Source organism: Neophocaena asiaeorientalis, unplaced genomic scaffold (assembly GCF_003031525.2).
Source record: "Neophocaena asiaeorientalis asiaeorientalis breed wild unplaced genomic scaffold, Neophocaena_asiaeorientalis_V1.1 scaffold30, whole genome shotgun sequence".
NCBI classification, from domain to species: Eukaryota; Metazoa; Chordata; class Mammalia; order Artiodactyla; family Phocoenidae; genus Neophocaena; species Neophocaena asiaeorientalis.
In genome coordinates, this window is record NW_020174923.1 from 16,098,168 (window position 1) to 16,115,255 (window position 17,088).

At 53.7% G+C, this 17,088-nt stretch overlaps 1 protein-coding gene across 8 annotated transcripts in view; it reads right to left on the bottom strand.

The window, feature by feature from the left end:
* MAPT (microtubule associated protein tau) overlaps positions 1-17,088 on the bottom strand; it is a 103,459-nt gene that overhangs the window by 21,714 nt on the left and 64,657 nt on the right. For 6 of the 8 annotated variants that reach the window (XM_024760526.1, XM_024760524.1, XM_024760525.1 and 3 more), the window contains 3 exons: positions 13,472-13,537; positions 5,817-5,872; positions 1,817-1,967 (listed from right to left, as the gene is read on the bottom strand). In XM_024760526.1, coding sequence (XP_024616294.1) covers positions 1,817-1,967; positions 5,817-5,872; positions 13,472-13,537 — 273 coding nt within the window. Of the gene's footprint in view, positions 1-578; positions 633-1,816; positions 1,968-3,033; positions 3,232-5,816; positions 5,873-8,522; positions 9,322-12,470; positions 12,473-13,471; positions 13,538-17,088 lie in introns of all 8 variants that reach the window. The other 2 variants (XM_024760519.1, XM_024760520.1) reach the window with 2 other exon arrangements.

A 17,088-nucleotide genomic window follows, 5' to 3' on the forward strand; every position in this document is an offset into this window, starting at 1 on the left:
TTTGCTGGAAGCGGCGGCGTCTCTTGCCGAGGGGAGAAGGAGCGTGTGGAGTCTCCGTGTCTGCTGGAACTCCCTCACGCTGCCAAGCTCTGCAGCCAGGGCTCGGTGCCCCCCACCCTTTGCCCCCAGGCACACAGGCTGGCTGGTGGACCTGGTGGTGCCTTCAAATTCTTCCTGCGCCACTGGATTGCAGAGTGACCTTAGGCAAGTTACTCGACCTCCCCGGGTCCAGCGCAGTGACCGTCACCCACAGGATGCCGGTGCGATCTCACATGTAACCTGGTTGGGGCCAGTGCAGACCTCCAGCCCCCGTATCAGCTCGAGGCACATCCTCCCCTGGGCCCACCACAGCCCTCGGCTGAAGTGAGAGCACGCAGGATTAGAAAGGCCCGTCGGACAGACATATCCGCACAAACCACACGAAGAGAGGAGCAGGAATTCTGACTGTGCCAACTTCAGGCTCAACGTGGGAAACCTACGTTTCAGAAGCACGTCCTCTTGGCTCTAAAAACCTAAGCCAACCAAGAGGCACATGCGCAAAAGGCATGACCCTGCGGGCGAAGCAGGCTCAGAATTACCTCTCTCAGATTTTGCCCCTCCATGAGGTGGTTTTTTCTGCACTTGCTCCGTAGCTTAAAAAGAAAAATCCACAGAAAGCCTGGTTATCATCAAGCTTAAAGAGGCCTTAATGAATGTTTTTTTTATGGGTGCCCAGTCATGCCCAGCCAGGCCATCCACAGAGGTGACCAAGGCGGGGAACGGGGTCAGGGACTCCATCGGGTAGGAAACAAGGCCAACTTGGGGGAGATCTGTCCACCCAAGAGCAGGTAAGATCCAAAGAGAAACACACGTTCTTGTTTCCAGTTATGATCCAGTCGCGTCAATCAACTGGCGTAATGACCAGTGAAAAAAAGCAGCGTCAAAATCATGTAAAAATCCCAGTCACAAGTCTCGAAGTTACCCCGTACCATATGTATCGTATACATGTGGAAAAACCCCGTGGGAGAAAACCGACGTACGGGCCTCAGCGAGCGGGCGTCCGTGCAGGCCCCACTCTACGGCAACCTCGAGAAACATCACAGCCAAGACATGCAGCAGACAAGGGCTCTGAGCGGCCACCCCAGGGCCAAGGGGCAGCAGAGGCCCCGTGGCACCAGCCCAGGCCTCGTGCGCAGCCCATATAAGATCCACAGGGCCCCTGAGCCGGTGCAGGCCAGATGCCCCCCGAGTCATGCACAGTCTAAACCCAGTTTCCTGGGACAGTCCCCAGGGCAGTGAGACAGGGGCACTCAGCCTGGCTGTCCCCAGTGGAAGCAAGATGGCTCAAGTGAAGCCTCGCCTGGTACTCAAAACCCAGTGGCTTTACTCACAGGAGCCCGGGGGAACGGGCCCAGGGTGTGGCTGCTTAGCTAAGATTCTTACGTTCTGTCCAAGGGTCCCTAACATCCCAGCAAGTTAGCAGGGGCCGTGCCCTGTGTGAGGTCACCTATAGTGACCTAACCCTCATTTGGGGACTGAAAAACACCTCCCAGGGGCCCTGGATGTGGGGTCCAAGGATCTCAGAGAAGCCCCTTTTCCGTCAGTTACTAGTCTTACGGCTGCATTTTCCTCGTGCTTAAAAGTCTGGTTAGACTTCGTCGAGCCTCGATTTCTTCGTGGTAATAAGTGGGGATTCAATATCTAGCTCAGAAAATTAAAAGAATTAGAATTCGGTGCTTAGTAAACTGCAGGCGTCGATCAGCTACCAGAGCTTAACTGTCAGGGCCTCCACAGCGAGCTCTCCCCCGACTTGGATTCCAGAGAACATCCCTCTTACCCGTGCCTGGTGGGGTCTTCGGGGTGGGCGTGGTCTTCTGGGTGGGCGTGGTTTTTGCTGGAATCCGGGTGGCGTTGGCCGGGCCCTTCTGGCCTGGAGGGGCCGCTCCCCGGGGTGTGGCGATCTTCGTTCCATGTTTACCATCTGCCCCCTGTAAACGAAGCATGGTAGAGTGGTTTTTACGACTGAGAAAGGTTCCTGCCACCCGGTGTCAATGCCAGCCCCATTCAACCACCGTGACTCCAAATGAGGCTAAGGTTGGGGTGACACTTTGCCAGCCAGATACAACAAATGTCCTCTACAATGACGAGGGTCTGCTGGGCACACAAATCCACAGCCCCTCCCAAATGCCTACCTTTTCCTCCTGGAGGGACATTTTACATGAGTTATCTGCAAGAGCTGAGCTAATGTATTTAATAAAAAGTCAACAGAGCTTACAGCAATGATCGAGTTCATCATCCAACCAGTGTCGGCAGGCAGGACATCTGTAGACTCTTCCTACGTGGACACCATTCTCTGACTCCCTTAGGGATTTATCTGACTGGTGGTGGTTAGTTTCAGAGGGACAAGGAGACAGTTTGTTGAAACTGACCGAGAGTGCTAACAGAGCTCGGCCCTATCCTTCTGTTCTCTCCCAAACAAGCCTCAGGCTTCAGTACCACCTCAGGTGTGCTAAGAGCCCTTGGCGGGTGAACACCAGCATCAATTAGCAAACTGGCCAAAGGTGGAGCACAGGTGCACAAGTCAGCTGACTGGGGACAGTGACTGGGTCTGGGGACCCAGTTGATGACCTTGACATATAACACAAACTCAAAGAAGAAACTGACATGAACTGAGGACCACGAGATGGTTCAGGAAGGAGTAAACTGGTGGAACAGGCATGGCTGCGGAGTGGTGCTGTCCGACCCAAAATGAGGGCAACCTGGAAGCACCCCCCGGTTACCAAAGTCAGAAATGGACAAAGGAACCCAAGCAGAGTGGCGATTTCCAAGCCAGGGTCCCCTCCGGTGCCTCAGGGCTGCTGCCACGAGGGCCGACGGGGCGCCGAGAAGGATGGCACTGTGCCTCCTTTTCCTTGTTTCACCCAGAATTTTAACTGTGCTATGTGGCGCTTCTAGGTAAGAGCTTATCCGAAGAAAGGTCTTTGCAGCTAGAAAAGCATACACTTGAAAACCACAGCAGAGCAGCCTCGTTCTTTCCAAAGGCGCTTTCCTTACCTTGACTTTCATCTCCTTTGCTCCAGAACTGCCAGTTCGGGGTGTGACAGAAGAGACGTGTTTAGGAGAGGAAGATGGCTCTGGGCACACGGCGGGGCTGGAGGGTTTGATCAAAGGGTCTGAGCTACCAGGAGTGGGGCGTTTGGAGCTAAGGCAAGGCCTATTGCTCAGGGTTTTAGCAGAGGAAGGTGTGGATGTCTTAAACATAAACATGAATAAAATCAAAATAAAAGTCAGCACATGGGAGAAATGAACAAACTGAAAAAAAGACAGTGACTACAAATAAATAAGACAGGTAATGGTTTAAAGCCGTGATCTCCAAACTGTTTGGATCACGCACCCTTATCAGTCCTTCTTATCAGGAAGAACAGAACGTGACCATACATCTCATGTACTTGCAGTTATACACCAGCTAATACATATACTACAATGCTAACATATGACGAACATTATGAAACTTTCATGTGGCAGAACTTGGACAATGGATAGACTTTCTGGTATGTTCTTTCTCCAGCCCATTGGATCTACTTCAGCTCTGCCCTTTGGAGACCACTGGTTTAAAGGTGTCTCGCACCCAAAGAGTTGATGGAGGTCGCCAAAAGTATGTGATTCTTAGGCTGTTTCTCAAGAAAACACCTCCAATGTGTCATGGGTCAGAAGTGCCCCAGGTTCTGCTCAATTCCAGGTGGGGAGCTCATGCTGGCCCCCTAACTCCTGGCCCTCTTCCACCGCACCAATAGAACTGTCCTTGCGAAAAAGAGAACTGTGCCTGCCCCAGGTCTTGAAGATTCTGCCTGACACCACTTAGATCACGCGCGTGCGTGCACACACACACACACACACAACACACACACACTTTCTGAATAAAGTCTCAAAGCTAAACACTGTCTGGTGAATCTTATCTGGCCACTGTTTACGCTTGGACACGGTCCACCTAAGGAAATAGGCTGGGTGGGGCAGGCGGCCAATGGGACAGGGCTCCGTGAGCTGGCTGGCCTCACGGAGATGAGAGCATGTGAAGGATGGTGGCCGACACCTGCGGTTTGTCTGGATGGCCTCTGGGGGCCTTGGATGGGGATGTGTGGCCCTGGTAGGGAAGGGTGGCCTGGGAGGCGGAAGGGCCATGCCTTCAGGAATACAACCAAGAGGCCAAGCCCAGAGGATGTCAGAGCTACAGAGCAGGGTCCTGACCAGAGACTGTGCTACTGGGGTTCATCACTAAGGTGGCTGAGACCCTCTCTGCTGCCAGCCTTGGGGAGGATGAGGGCGAAAGGAATGGAGCATGGGGGTGAGGGGAGGGATGCGGGCTGAAGCCCTGGGGCTGCTGACAAGAAAAGCTGAGGGTGGGTACTGGCAACCCCTCCTTCCCCAGCTGCGCGAGGTCCCCCTCCCCTGGCACTGCTCCCTACCTGGCCAAGTGGCCAAGGTTCGTGAGAGATCTGCCCCCTTGCTGTGAGGCTGTGAGCAGCTCCAGGGCAGGGACGGCTTCCTGATGGATGAGTGAACAGAATGCATGCCGGCACGAGGACGCGATTCCCCTGAATGGGCGTCGTGACTGGCGAGCAGCTATTGCCTCCCCTCAAGTTCCCGCAGGACCCTCAGCTGCCCCACTGATGGGCAGAGTCCTGATGGCGAAGCCTACTTCCTCTAGGGCAGACACTTCGGGCAGCGACCCTCAACACACAGGACCAAACTCCTAGGGCTTCATTCTGCATCTGGGGACTCCGTCAGGCCTCCAGGACTGATGATTAAGACCCAGGCGTTTCAGGCAGCATGCATATGGGACATTTGAGACACCTTTACGGAAAACAGGTCTTCATCTAGGGCCCCAGTGAGGGTTTCCTGGCAAAACACTACCATGCATTTACAGGAGCTTTTTCCAAGATGCACAGTCATGGAGGAGAGTAAACTACAGCTGAAAGGGAGCATGACAAGGACCACATCGTTCCAGGTGTGGTTTTGGTGGTGAGCAAGTTGCTTCATTTTCTGGTCCTCGGGGGGTTTCTGAAGACCGGCTGGCGGGATTTCAGGACGGCGTCCACGGCATCATGGCCGTGTCCACTCAGTATGTCGGGTGTGTGTCAGGCTTCCCTCCTCCAGCCTGTGTCAGCCCCACTCCGAGCTCGGCAGCAACCAAGCCGATCTGCTCAGAGCTCCCCAAACAGTCTCCTCATGCCCCCGGGCCTTTGCTTGCACTGGTCCTATTCCTTAGAACGCCTCTTCTCACTCCTACGTCACCAACCCCCTTCATGTTTCCTTCTCGGCCTGCCTCACAGCTCCGCTCTTCTAGGGCTTTTCCAGGACCCTCCTCCTCGGGCTGGAGATCTCCTTCTTGCTCAGTACTCCCTCAGCCCCCTAAGGAAACGGTATTTTCTAGATATATCTTAAATATGTCTATGTGCGTGTATGTATATAGATACATATTTGCTGAGCCTAGACCTGTAGCGGGAAGTGTAAAATGTGCAAATTTCAAACTTCATTGCAGAAAATTCAAACACACCTTCATTTACTGTGAACGTCTTAATTCAAACTATGCTGATGCAACTACAATTAGCATTAATTAATTCATAACTTGCTGACTGCCCTTCCCTGGCCCAAGCGTCCAGGGATAAATGCTAGAATTTTAAAAGTTTGCATAAAAACACAAAGCACTTGGAATGACAGCTGTACTTCAGGGACAAACGCTCTCCACATGTTATATATAAAGATTAATTCAGATACAAAGCATGGCTTCTTGATCAACTTGATGGCAACAGAGAGGTTTCATGGTTTTGTCAGCTTACCTTGGTTTTTTTGTCCTCGGGTCCAGCCCCATCTTTGCCTTTACTGACCATGCGAGCTGATAAAATATAAAATGAGAATGTATGTTACACCCATTAGCACAGCTCACAGAGAGCCCGACGGAGTGGAGCTGATTTCTTGGGATCCATACAACATGTCTTGTTCAGTTGGGCCAGTGGAAATCCAGTTGATTTTCTTTCCCCTTGAATCTGTTAGGTTCTCGTTGTTAGTATCAACATAGCACACTGGAGTCTTTGCTTGGAGCATCCTGACAAGAGGGGGCAGCAGGCTGGCCGAGGGCAGGGACATGCAGAGGGGAAACTGTTCCAGGCATATGTTGGCACAGGGGCCATCAGGGAAGGTAGACAGTACAGGACCACCTCTCACAGGCTCCCTCCCCGTCTCTGTCAGGGTCAGCCTCCCACAGCTGGGGCCAACCCCACTCCAAGGAGGGGCATTTGGAAAACCCAGGGCCACGGATGGGGCAGCTCAGCCAGGCTCCGGTCCCTGCAGGACCCCTCTGCTCATTCAAGGGCCAAGGGGTGTAGGCGGTTTTCCCAGAGCCCGCCCCTCACTAATGGAGGCTTTGGTGACCAGCCCCAGCTGGCTCTCTGACAAGCCCATTCCACCCTTGACCCAACCCTGGAGGGTCTTCTCACCACTTACAGGCTCTACCAAGAGGACTAATGCTTGCCAGTTCTCCAAGCTAGCAACAATCTAGCTACTGTCAAACATCCTATAGATAACCTCTGGATTTTAGGACCAAACCATTGACGGCTTTTGTGTTTGGAAAGCCACACCCGTTGGTGAAACCAATCCACTTGTCTACCAGTGTCACCTCTAACTCACTCCTGTTATTGGCATTCATTATTGAAGACTAATTATAGATTTCTGTCTTTGGCTTCAATATTGTATACCCCCTGCTCCAGGGACAATGGGGCTGGTTGGAGCATCTCACTGGTTACTGGAGACCAGATTGCTAGAGTGACCAGCACTGATGACCTAGCCTAGAGGTTTTCAAACTTTACTATGCAGCAGAACCCCATTGGGAGAGATTCCTAAAATACAGAATCCCGGGCTCACTCTGAGACAGTAAGCCTAAGGTGGGGCCCAGGAATCTGCATTTTAATAAGAGCCCCAGGTGGACCTGGTTCACATCTTTTGCCCCAGTGACCATCATCGTCTATGTCACAACAAAAGCATCTGCTACATCAGCATTTCCCCGAGCTGACTGGCGAATTGGGGAAATGCATACCATGTATCCTTCTCAGAGGGTCATAATGTACATTAGAATAGTAAAGGCTCTGACAAGTCCTGCTGCAGCAAACCCTGTTTAACTTTGTTTCACCTGGTTTTTTTTTTCCCAAACTAATTGGACCATGGAACTCTTTTTTTCCCTGGACACACCTATCAACATCCAGTGGACCAGTATTCAATAAAATGCCGCTTCAGGAAACGCTGTTGCAATCTGTCAAGTCACAGTATTCCGTCCCATGCTATTTTGGAGTTTAGGATATTTTAAAGTAGGACTCTTTCTCTGACTTAAATTTCAAATACAGGTTCCTTTATCTATCACATTTCAAAGTTTTCACGACGAGTAGACTCTAATCCACATTTAACAGGTGTCTGCAACTGACAGCTTAAGTAGCCTCAATTTCTGGGCCCCGCAAATCATTCTAAAATGCTACAGGACCTAAATATATGAATGCGCTCGACTTGCGGCCATCCAGGAGGCCCCCTCTGCTGTATAAACTGTCCTCTCACTGACAGGACACAGACCCTGACCCTTGGGAACCTCCCCTCCCATCTCTCCAGCTCCTGAAGGGCTGCCGCAGTGACGCTTCCCAGGGCTCAAGACTGGGCCAGGGCTGAGACCCCTGCGATCCCAGCACAGGGACTGCCTGGGCTCTGCCGAGGGAGGAGGAGGTGTTTTCTTCCACAGGGAGTTTTTGTTTCTGCTCACTGTCTATCCTGCCACGAGGCAGGGTGGAGTGGAGTGGGGGTGGGGACTCTGGGCCACCTCCAAATGCTTGTGTGTGTCGCCTGCTACATGTGATGTGTTGTCCACTGACAGAGCCGAAGAAGAAGACAGGCACGTGCCCTCTGAGTCTCCGGGCTAGGAGGACACACTTCAGAACCTTCTGGAAGGCACCATGGTGTACAGGGAAGGAAGGGCCTTTCGGAGCAGACCTACCTGGATTCCGAACCTGGCTCCATCACCTAATACTCAGTGACCTTCAGCAAGGTACTTTACCTCTCCGAGCCTCAGTTTCCTCATCTGCAAAGTGGGGCTAATTATGCCCACTTGGGAGGGTTGGGAGGGTTCTAGACAATGAATTTGAAACACATAACAAGCCCTCCAAAGTGGGAGGAGCTGCTATGCTCTCTGTGGAGCGTGGCCCACCAGCCTCCAGCGGGCCGATGGAACCTTGTGGATAAATCAAGTGGCCAGAGAAGCGAACCGGGCAGAAAGCATGGGGCGGGGGGTGTTGGTGACATGCAAAACGGCGGGCAAGCGTGAGAGGAGCCTGGAGGGCAGGAGGAGGCGGGAGGGTGAGCAGAGGCCCAGTGGCCGGTTTGGTGGCTGTCCCCCGGGGGCCTTGGAAGCGGCAGGAACCAAGGAGGGGCCGGAAGCTCAGTGGCAGTGCCCGCAGCCTGGGTGGCACACAAGGTCGCCGGGCAGGAGCAAAGGAGCTCAAGACACAGACCTTTGAGTTGAGGAACCCGGCTGACGGGCTTCCCCGGCAGACCAGCTGCAGGCTGCTTTTCAGATGGTTCTGGAAGGGCAGTCTTTTTTGTGTCCTCGCCCTCAGAGGGGCCCCAGGGCTCTTGCTCTGCTCCAGAGGCCCCAGGAACTGCAGCCCCTTCCAAATCCACCTCCGAAGGTCCCTGCTCCTTCTGCACATTGGCTTTGATTTCCACGTGGAACATGAACTCGGGGGGCTCGTCGTGCCCTTCCGCTGGGGGCCCCTCCCCGGGCCCATCGGGCTCTGAGACCCGGGTCTCTGCAGAAACTTTAGAGAGGAAATCAACAGGGAGGGGGATGGCACCCTTGGCTGAGAAACCAGGGATCCCAGGGGCTTCTCCGGAAACTGCATCGGGGGTTGGCCCGCCTCGGGTGGTGGGGCTCTGCAGACGTGGGGAGGCCTGGGAGGGAAAGGAGTCCTGGGGAGAGGACTCGTCAGTGTCCCGGTCTTCATCCACCTCCTCGGCCCCCAGCCTCTCTTTGCCCTGCTCCCTCTTCAGAGGCGGCCCCTCCTGGGTCAGGTCTCCCAGAAGCTGGCACTCCAGCAGCTCAGAGCCGCAGCGGCTGCCGTCTCCATCCTCAGGTTCTGGCCCCGAATGCTGGTGTGTGGCCTCTCTGGGGCCTTCGGGCAGGATGGGAGCCCCAGGCATGTCAGACACGTGCTGGCAGCTCAGACCTGGGGTCCCGGGCTCCATGGCCTCACCTCCACGGCGCCCTGGTTCCCTGAGGAAGCTTTCCTGGACAACCTTGACACTCCCAGGCTCAATCTGGAGACATCCAGGGTAGGTGGGCTTCGGAAAGGCCAGCCCCTCCTCGGCCTGCTCCCCTCGCTTTGGTCCCCACTCCTGGTGGGGCTCCTGAGGGCCTCCTGGTGGGAGAGGCGGCTGGCAGACAGGATGATGCTGGGAAAGGTGAGGGATCGCCAGGATGGGAGCTTCTGGCTGTTTCTCCCCCAGATGCAGCTTGGAGACCCCAGAAGCTTCTTGGCCGTGTGCAGGCTGGACCTGAGAGCTAAGCCCATTAGCAGGGGGCCTCTCAGACACTTCCCTCTGCTGGCCCGGAACTCTCCCCTCCTCTGGGTTTGAAGAGGCGGAGGTGGCAAAAGGTTAGCAAGAGCGCATTAAGTGTTTAAGAGAGGGGACACACTTTGGAAAGAAGAAAAGGACATTTAAACGGCATCTCAAGCCCACCTAACCAAGAAAAAGGAGCCCACGCTCTGGGCTCACCCTCGTTGCTTTTCTTTGCTCAGAATGAAAGGTCTCTTGGTCTATCTGCCACCAACTTGCTGGGTGAGCACCTCCCCTCTCTGGGCCTCAGTTTTCTCATCTTTGGACCAAAGCCCCGTCTAGTGCCAGCATTATCCCTCTGCCCATCGTGGGTCTGGTTGGGCTCCGAGCATCCTGTCATTAACTGGGGCTGCCTCGTGCTAACTCCACCAGCCACGAAGCTTGTCCTCCTCTCCAGGGAGAGCGAGCCCCCCGAAGACTCTGGCCTCTAGCTGGGACCTGGCTGGGGCGCAGTGAGGATCTCTTTTCCTCTCCTTCCCTCTCTTTGCTGAATGAAACCAGCAGCTGTCTACAAACCCACCCTGACAGATTTGAAAAGCCCAAAACGTATCACCATCAGGGCTCGAGTCTTTACTAACAGACCTGCCATGAGACCCCAGTAAACAGAAACACGGTTCAGGTGCATCCGGATCGTGGATTATGGACAGCCTTCTGCATGAGGTGAGGCGACCACCGTGGCAGTAAAGGTGGTCTGCACGGCAAAGACATGCACGGCCCACGGGGACCACTGCTTCACCCCTATCACACCACTTGCCATGTGCCAACCTAGTGGATGGAGGGCACAGTTCCCTTTTCTCTGCTTCATTCATGCGACATTCACGTGAATCCCTCCTTAAAGTATCCGTGTATTGGGACTTCCCTGGTGGCGCAGTGGTTAAGAATCCGCCTGCCAATGTAGGGGACACGGGTTTGATCCCTGCTCTGGGAAGATCCCACATGCAGCGGAGCAACTAAGCCCGTGCGCCACAACTACTGAGCCTGTGCTCGAGAGCCCGTGAGCCACAACTACTGAGCCCGCATGCCACAACTACTGAAGCCCACGCGCCTAGAGTCTGTGCTCCGCAACAAGAGAAACCATCGCAGTGAGAAGCCCGCGCACCGCAACAAAGACCCAACACAGCCAAAAATAAATTAAAAAAAAAAAAGTATCTGTGTATTAAGGACAGGAGTCGTACGCTCATTGGTTCTCCTAATAAACATTCCGTATTTGTTCTAACTCCCAACTCTTCAAACATCCTACCTAGTTCCAGAACAACTTCACGGCTCTCCTCTAAACAAAATCTGGAACCCCAAAGGATTGGGGGTCTTGGAAGAGAAAGAGACTGGATGAGGGGAGGGGAAGGAGGTGGGAGAACACAGGTGTCCACACACATGGGTAACACGTCCCTCTCGCCCCAACCCAGTCGGAGTCCTTGCAGCTGCCCACTGGACCCCTATCAAGAGGCCCGGCTCACCCTTACCTCTCACCCCTACACCGGGGCCTTGAGCTCACCATCTCACTCATCTCGTGTTCCTAGCACCGCCACAGAGCCTGCCACAAGGCCAGGGATCAGTACATGAAGGCGTGTCAGGAAAACGTGCTGATTTCCGCCTTCCGCGGGGTCTACAGGCACCTCACGGGGCCCTTGGTCAGTCTCGGGGAAGAACCGCCCAAATGACAGAGACGGAGGAAACAAGCTGGGCAGCAGGCAGCCTGAGCAGGTGCCTCAGTGCCTCTTCTTCCCACCCCACCGCTCAACAGACCAGAAGCGCAGCAGCTGCCGGTCCTTACACCCACTGACGGGCCAGGTCTCCAGCGCCTTCTGGGAAAAGCTTTCCTCCAGAGCTTCCTAGAAATTGCTCATGATGTGGATGTCACTGTACTCTGATATGCTGCAGGACTTTAAAAGCCCCTCATTAAACAGAAACAAGGGCACCAAACACAGCCTGAAAAGTTACCAACAGATGACAGTACAGCACATGTGTGAGTGAGGAACCTTAGCTCGTGCCATTGCACTCCTGGAGGAAGGAGCCAGGCTGGGAGGACATTCTATTCAGCTCCCAGAAGACTGTAAAGTGCTCAGTAAATATTAAACGTAGCAATCACCGGGGGTGGGTCCAAGGTAAAAAATATTTGGGAAAACACAGTTTGACGTGTTAAAATGTGTGTCCCCACACTCCCTTGGGAGACCTGGTCCTGGAGACACTCACAGAAGAAAGGTCTACCCTGGTGTGAGCAGGGGTGAGATGGGTAGGGTCTCCCCACACCTAATACTCAGCCAATGGCAGCTCCATCCTGAAACATCTTTTCTGTCTTAGTACTTCATGAACACAGGCTGCCAGAGGTTTTCCTTCTGCAGCAGGAAAGCAAGAAAGAGATAATAGCTGTGCTTTTGTATACATGGCTCTCCCTAAAGCTGCTTGTTTTTGTTCAGAACAGACGGCAGGCCTGTGTCAAATAAAATGTTTGCGGATCACGAGTGAGTCTGAATTTCACGAGGTTCCACTGGAGGGAGCTTGGGCTTGGCCGTGTGGATCAGCAGCTCCAGTCAAGACATTAAATACTGGCCTTGGGAGTAGAGGTAGAAACCTCCACGTGTTCACAGATTTGGTGCCAATTTCCCATTGCAGATGTTGCCTGGCGTTCATCTTTATATCTATATGACCCTAGGCCAGTGCTGCGAAAGTCAAAAATTCAGTTAGCACAAAAATAAAGTTTCTAGGAAAGCTGATGGCCTGATCTTTTTGTTGCATGGAATATGTTTTAGGGGCATGGAGACATAGCCTGCAATAAAAATTGGTAGAAAAAACTCATTCATTTCTTTTTATGGAAATAGATCATCATTTCCAGAGGTTATAAAAACCTCTAATTTTACCTAAAAGCTGCAGATCATAACCGAAAAGAAACAGGAGGCAGGATTCTAGTTATTTAACACACAGACTGAGGTTTCCCCTTACAATGATTACCCCTTCTAATATTTTCTGAAGCTCTTTGTAAGCCTAAGAATGAAAACACGCCTTTCCATGACATGTGAGATGAGAAACCCTAGCCCACTACGGGGGCAGGGACCCCTGGGGAGCAGAAATGTGTGTGTTAGGCTTCAAAACACCTTCAAGGAGACATTTCTTCAGGGCCCAGAGTCTTCCTAAAGTCAGATGGCCCCAGTGGTGGCGCTATCCAAATCCCAAATCACTTTCTGGAGAAAAGAACAGTGTTTTCCCTGCTTTCTTACAATCTAGAAGCTTCCACATTACACAGTAGACTGTCAAATTCATTTATGCAGCAAATGACGGAAAACAAACCCAGCTAGGCTGCATTGGCGGGGTCTCCATTTCCTAAGATCAGGAATCTCTAGGATTTAAAAAATTGAGTTCTTAAAACATTTATGCTCAGTGATTATACGAAGTTGCTTTTCTTGAGCACAGCAGTTTTGGTCCCTGAGAAGAAAATCATAATAAGGTTTGAAGGCTGCACAGAAGAGAGTTGAAAAAAAATAGCTCAGTGGTGATTTGGTTGAGGCTTTGCTCCCGGGACAGCCCAGAGGGCCGCCTACAGGGGAAATCACTCATCGTACATATTATCTGCGTTTCTCCTGGTCATTGATTCTCGACTCCCCATGCTGGGCAGGGCCAGCTTCTTTCAGAACACTGAACACCTCAGGAGAGACTCAGAAATGGCTAGAAAGGGCTAGAGCTCTTTCTCTATCTGAATAGCCCACCTTCGATAAAAACCAACTCCTAAAGACCAGGAATTAAGGCCCAGGTCCAAATTCTCTTTTCAGGGTAGGTAGGGTCCATTTGTGTCGCCATGCCCCTCTTCCCGGCCCCCTACGTCACGCGTGGCAGGCGATTCTAGGCCACTGACCTTGGGTCACATGTCCAGCAGCTTGGTCTTCCAGGTTGGGGGTGTCTCCAATGCCTGCTTCTTCAGCTGGTTTGTGTGTCAGCAAACGAAGAAGATAAAAGCAAAGACGGTTACTGTCTGCTAGAGACGAAGCTCCCCGCCTCTTCCGCTATGTTTCTGAAAGCATTCAGGAAAGGCACACCTTAGCAGCACCAAGGCGCTGCACCTCTGGCTCTTTGCAAATGTGACTGCCGGGGACGTGGATGAAACCAGTTCACTAAACAAAACCCACACAACCACGCACTTTACGGGCGGCACAGTCCAGTAGGAAAGACCTTCTCCACAATGGGCCCAGGGTCCTCAGTACCCCACTCGACAAAGACACAGGACAGGTGAGGTCAGAGAAGCAATTTGCTGCTCGGCCACTGCTGTGGGAGCTGTGTCCAGGCGGAGGCTGCCCTCCCAGCCCCAGCCAGCACTCCTGGGGCGGCGGGTGGCAAAGGTGCAGGGAAGACTAGGCGCGGGCTGTGGAGTCGGCTGCGGTTCAAACCCAGGTGCCACCATTACTCAGCCTCTCTGGGCCTCTGTCTCCAACTCTAGAATCCCAAGGTGATGACACTGGCTCACCTTGCAGAAGAGTGGTGAGGATTCATATAAAATGGTGTGAATGTATTTAGCAAAGTGCCTGGGACACAGCAGGGCCCCCCCGGCGGTTCAGTTTCTTTCCTCCAAACTGCTGGGCAAGCCATTTAACCTCATGCTTAGAATAGGGAGGGAGGCCAGCAGTGTCAGTGAGCAGCTTTTGGGGTGTCTTGGGCTCCTGCTTAGGGAGCCACAGTCCATCCCGAACAAAAAAAGACTGAGAAAAGCTACTGATCATCAGTGGTACCGAAATCAATAAGCTTTCACACAACACCAATTTCTGCATCGTGAAAAAAATCGGGATATTGCTGCAGGACAATGGATACAACTGTCCAGAAGAAAGGGCCCCTAAAAGGCGTGCGGTGACCCCATGATCCCAGGAGCGCCAACATGCCCTGATGGACAGTGACAGAGAGGCCACCACCCTGAGAAATGCCCACCAGTTGCTGGCTGGGCCACCAGTCTTCTCTGCCAGTCCCGCAATGACTCAGTCTCTACACCTAAACCAGAAATGCCAGGTTACCACCACCTGCCATACGGGTCCACCACAGAGAACACGGCGGAAGCAAAAGAAAGAGCCCCTGGGTTTCCCTGGTGGCACAGTTGTTGAGAGTCCGCCTGCCGATGCAATGGACAGACGCACGATGGCCTTAAAAACAGCCAGCCCGCTGGCGGGCCCAGGGCAGCTGTGGCGAGGGGCAGGGGGCCAGCAGGGGGCCAGCAGGGGGCTCGGGCAGCTCCCCCACTGCCAGTTCCTAGGCATTAACATCTCTGGGTCCCCTGCACGCTGACACTGTATGGCCTGTGAGGTCTAACGGTGACAGCTCTGCGTCACTCGACAACAGCCGACTGTCTGGGAAGCACAGCTCCAAGCAAAGGTCTGATCTGAGTTTCTGACAAGGTTATGGAAGAAAGGCTCAGAGTGACAGCAAGTCCAGCTAAATGGCACGGAGTCCTGGAGACAGAGGACACGAGGAGGCATGCCGACGACATCACCATCGTGGCACTGGGAAGCCCACCGCTTTCGCTTTTCCACACGGTGTCTTGATATCCTGGTCCTGATGCAAATCAGAAGCTGCGGGCTGCTGCCCACATCTCTGACCTCCCCTGACCCCAGCAAGGGAGATGCTCAGAGAAGCCAAAGAGAGGGAGGGTGTGTGACAGTGGCTGGGCCGTCACATCCCTACATGGCTTCTCCGTATCCCTGGAGCCCCAAGAGGGCTCCACGCTCACCCCGCAAGGCAGGGATTCCTGCAAAGGGATGGCCACACTGCACCCCCAAATGGACCTCAAATGGGAAGTTTCACAGGAGAACCAAGATACAGCAAAGGGGACATGCCCAAGTGAGGTGCTAAATTAAGGTACATATTGTGAAAGCCACCAGCTGAAAAAATGTCCCCCCAACTCTAAAACCTCCCACTTCATTGAGGATGTAAAGGGTGGAGGGGGAGAGAATTTTTGAGGAGGATTTCTTTAGAGACAGCAGCTTGGGGGGGTGGGGGGGGGGGGGCTGCCTGGCCACCTCCCATCTCATCCCATCGAGAGGGTTTCAAGGCACCAGGGGGAGACACGTGGTGTGAGTTCTCTATGGTTAGGGACATGGTGGACGGCTGTCAGAAGCCCACCTGGGAAAATCAGAGGAGGAGAGACACGCTGGCCCTGCCTTGGTGGCAGAGCAAAGCCTACGGGCAGTCTGCATATCCACAGTCTGTTGGGGCAGAGAACACCCATGTTCCCCATGGACCTGCTGTGGGCACAGGGCAGCTATAGTGGAGGGGGCGCCTCAGGCCACATGCAGCAGGGCCACTGATGTGAGCAAGCCGACCTCAGCAGGCGAGAGGCTGGAGGTGGCTCTTGAGACCCCAAGGGGCCAAAGAGAGAAGAAATGTCTGCTGGAATCAAACGCAGAGGGAGGGGCCTTCGGAGGGATGATGGGGATGGTGAACGTGGTGTGTCTGGAAGAATTCCAGAAAGGTCCCCACAGAGAAAGAGTCAGCTTTAAACACCTCCAGACCACGTGGAGCTGGCTCACAGCAGCGCCAACGCAGTAAGAGCCTTCCTGCCCCTGCCCCTGCCCCGTCCTCGCCCCCTCCCTAGTCCCAGAGAGGAGGGGCTGCAGCTTTGGCTCTCATGAAGGACTGGACATTCTAATCATCATTTGCAGACTGGGTTTTGTGACTGTGGAAACTTAAAACACTTTTGATAACTCGGAAGTGATCAAAAGTCAAGAGGTGGCTAGAGTTTTCATCCCAGGCAGGGGAGAGCTTCGCCCACTGACACAATTGTAAAGGGACAGCGGGAGACAAAAGCCAAGTTACCATGAGTCGTTCGTCCCACGGCCTTCAAACGACCTTCACTGTCAAGGACGGGGCCTGCCAGCTTCCAGAACATCCCCCTCCACCCATGTCAGAAGACCAACTTGCAAACAGAAGCTACTTGGAGGAGGCCGTGGAACTGCTCGGCCCCTGCCCAGTGCTCCCAGCACACAGGCCCGGGAGAGGGCTGCAGGCTTCCTAAACGGCTGCCCTGAGCCCTGTCTTCAGGAAGGAGAGAAAACTCCTGCCGGGGGACATTTCCCCCACTGTCCATTGCTGGTGACGTACGGTCCAGAGCTCTTCTGCATTTCGTGCTGAGCACCCTCCAAGTCACCAAGCCAACGGCTGGAGTCGTGCGTAAGCCCAGGGAAGGGGATGTGAAGGAAGCGACAGCCAGGGCTCTGGGCTGTGCTCGCTGTTCCCTAAGGGCCTGGGCAGCTCACAGGTGACTCTGGCGGCCCCGAGTCCAGTGCTATCTCTGGTCAGTGCCCTGTCTGGGCTACGCCCCATCATCTGTGTTGACAGGACAGTCTCATCATGTCTGTTCGACGCTGATATGTTTGAAAGGATAGTCCTAAAAATGGATGCTAGATGACATCACTGAGTTCCTCGGGGACTGTCCAGTTACAATCCTCCAAAGGTGTGGGTGGGCCACCTCGATGCTGCTGCACACTCGGCCCC